Source organism: Rutidosis leptorrhynchoides, chromosome 7 (genome assembly GCF_046630445.1).
Source record: "Rutidosis leptorrhynchoides isolate AG116_Rl617_1_P2 chromosome 7, CSIRO_AGI_Rlap_v1, whole genome shotgun sequence".
NCBI classification, from domain to species: Eukaryota; Viridiplantae; Streptophyta; class Magnoliopsida; order Asterales; family Asteraceae; genus Rutidosis; species Rutidosis leptorrhynchoides.
In genome coordinates this window covers 23418469-23421320 of record NC_092339.1, presented here as the reverse complement: position 1 = coordinate 23421320, position 2852 = coordinate 23418469, and the positions used below count along the sequence as shown (strand labels likewise).

General features: G+C 39.2%; 1 protein-coding gene across 1 annotated transcript; it reads right to left on the bottom strand.

Moving 5' to 3' along the window:
* Positions 1–563: 563 nt before the first annotated feature.
* On the bottom strand, positions 564–2339 carry LOC139859027 (uncharacterized). The gene has a single exon (XM_071847847.1). It carries the CDS (start codon positions 2337–2339, stop codon positions 564–566), a length of 1776 nt encoding a protein of 591 aa, XP_071703948.1.
* Positions 2340–2852: the final 513 nt, after the last annotated feature.

Sequence of the window (2852 nt, the reverse complement as noted above, 5' to 3'; positions counted from 1 at the left end):
GCCTAAAAAAAATTGGTACGGTCAAACTTGAGATGATCTATCCTAAAATTGTAAGACCGAACTCTAAAAGGCTATTATGCATTCTAAAAGCATTCAACCCAAAAGTTCATGGTTTATGATTTAAAGGTTTGGAAAATAATATTTTGTCAAGTAGTACGTCTTTTTTTTTTTAAAAAAAGCAAACTCACACACCCCTAATACTAACATTAATATATACACCACGAAATGTCTTAAGCAGGACTCGAACCCTCAACCTCAAGATTCTAAAGGTGACCTCGATACCACCAAACCATTGACTATTTGGTCGTCGAAGTACGTCTAAACTCCAAATATATGATTAAACCATCAATAGTCGACATATGTGTGTCATTTTCTCCCATTATTTTTAACTTTGAACTTAAATCATGTCACATTCTCCTACAGGCTACAACCTTGTAACTACAGATTTTAGGCACATGTTTCTTTTTTTTTAAATGGCAAGACTCACACTAAAGATGCGAGTTCGAAGCCTGCATACATTTATTAATCAGCAATTTCACAACTTTCAGCAAAATGCACATTAATCATGGACCATTCACTTTCTTATGAACATTATGTCCAGCTTGATAAAGATTCAGATGATGCATAGCCTTTGCTAAAACCTCTTTCATCTCAGGGTATTGAGTCATAACCATTGATCGACTAGCGTCCTCGATAACGCTCAATACTCGAGCTTCTTCAAGAGCCTTATTATTACCCACATGTAATGCAAGATAACTCAACAGTTTAAGCCCATTCACTTGAATTTTAACATCATCATTGCGCCATAAAAACCTCATTAGACAAGGTACCCCATTGAACTCAATAATCGCCTTTGAGTGGTCCACACAGTTGAAGTTTTCCGGGTTGACAAATGTAGTCAATGCAACGACAGTTTCGTTACTGATATCGAAAACTTCATGCTCTAACTTTGAAACTAGCGGTCCAAGTATACGAGTCTCACTAGCAGGAAAGGTTCGAGCCAGTGAGCCGATTGTGGATATAGCGAAAACCATTAGCTTCGGGTTAGTTTCATGGTTCACGATTTTCAAAATCTGGTCTAGTACACTTCGTGCAGCTGGTGAATTAGGCTTGAAAGCTTGGCGCCTCAATTCAGAATTCGACTCGCCAACTTTAGCCAATTCCATAATTGTCATCAAGCAATTCAATTTTAGTTCTTCGTTTTCGTTCTGAATAAGTTTGGCTAAACAAAGTAACGCTTTCGTTTCGGTGATCTTTTTGCTATTTAACAAACTCCCTTTTGCTAGTATCCACAACGCCCTCGCACAAGTTATCTTAAGCTTCATTATTTCCTCCGGTGAACCGAGTTCTGTGTCGTTCCGATTATGGAAGGACAACGAAGAACTCAAGTGCAAACCATTGTTCCTAATTTCGCTATTAACTCGAACAAGTGAATTCGTCACATAGTCATCAAAAACAAGATCGAATCCTAAGAATGTAACGATTGGTCTCATCACATTCTCCCTACCGAACTCTTCTTGTACACACGAATCCATTTCAGTCAATCTTGACACTAAATCGACCACCTTTATTCGAACAAGAACGTTTGTGGAATCAATGAGGACTTGAACGATTACCGGGACAGCTAAAGATCGAACGAAAGCTGACACCTTTTCCCTATCGGTTGCTAAATTATATAAAGTGTTAGCGGCTGCGATTTGGGACTCGAACGAAGCTCCTTCTTTAAGTAGTCTAAGAAGCGGAGTAACTCCTTCTTCTTGAATGATCATTTTCTTGTTCCGGTCGGTGTCACAAGCTAATGACCCGAGCGAGTTGGCTGCGTCAACTCGGTCTTTTAAACGGGTCGAATGCTGCACTGTGGCAATATTCGACCATACCCATGCTAGTACAGGGTCATTACTAGCAATGGGAGGGAGTGAAAGGTTTACGCCACTGTTATCATCCGTAACGAATATCGAAACGAGCCATTTCATATCAGCAACAGACGATTCTAAAAGACTCGACACTTTACGGACGTCGGTGTTTGTAGTAATAGCGAACACCTGTCGAAGAATGCCAGTTCGATTTTTACATTTTTGAACGAGCGTTTCGGCTCGTTCGAGGTTTAAGGAGACATGGGAGATGACAGCACGAAGTGGTCGGTCGTATAATGTGGTTGTACAGGTGGCAACGAGCCGGGTAGTGGAACGAAGGAGATGGGCGAGTTGTGTAGCGAGTTTAGTGACATCTGTGAAATCGAATTTGGACGATTCGAGTTCTTTAGTGGATTTAATGAGTCTGTCTGCTAGTAGGATCTGGAGAGCAAGGTGGTGTTGGATGGTTTTTTGGTGTTGTGCCATGGCGATTTAAGAGGTCATAGGAAGAAGATGAAGATTGTTGTGTTTTGTGAAGGATTTGTGTTGATGTTTTCCATTATTGTAGTACTATGCAGAGTGTGACTACTATGACTGTTATGGTTGTGAATAGGACAGAAAAACTGACGTGTAAAACACAATCACACGTTGGAAAATTACTATTTTCACATATTCTGTCAAAACTCTATGATGGAACCCAAAATGAGTAAACATTGTAAGTGGAACTGTGTAAGTACGTACTTATTTAAACATGTACATATAATAATACTATATTACTAGCATATGTACTGTAATATGTAAATTGAAACATCTATGTAGGAACTAGAGGGGGTGAATAGTTCCAAAAATCGATTTGTTAAAACTTTTCCGATTTAGGATATCCTACGGTCGACCGTAGATGCGACCGTGGATGTTGTGTTCAACAATGATGTTGTTTTCAAGTTCAAGGAACTAGTTTTAACAAAATAGTATGCTTGTGTTTGTTAGACTATATATGAA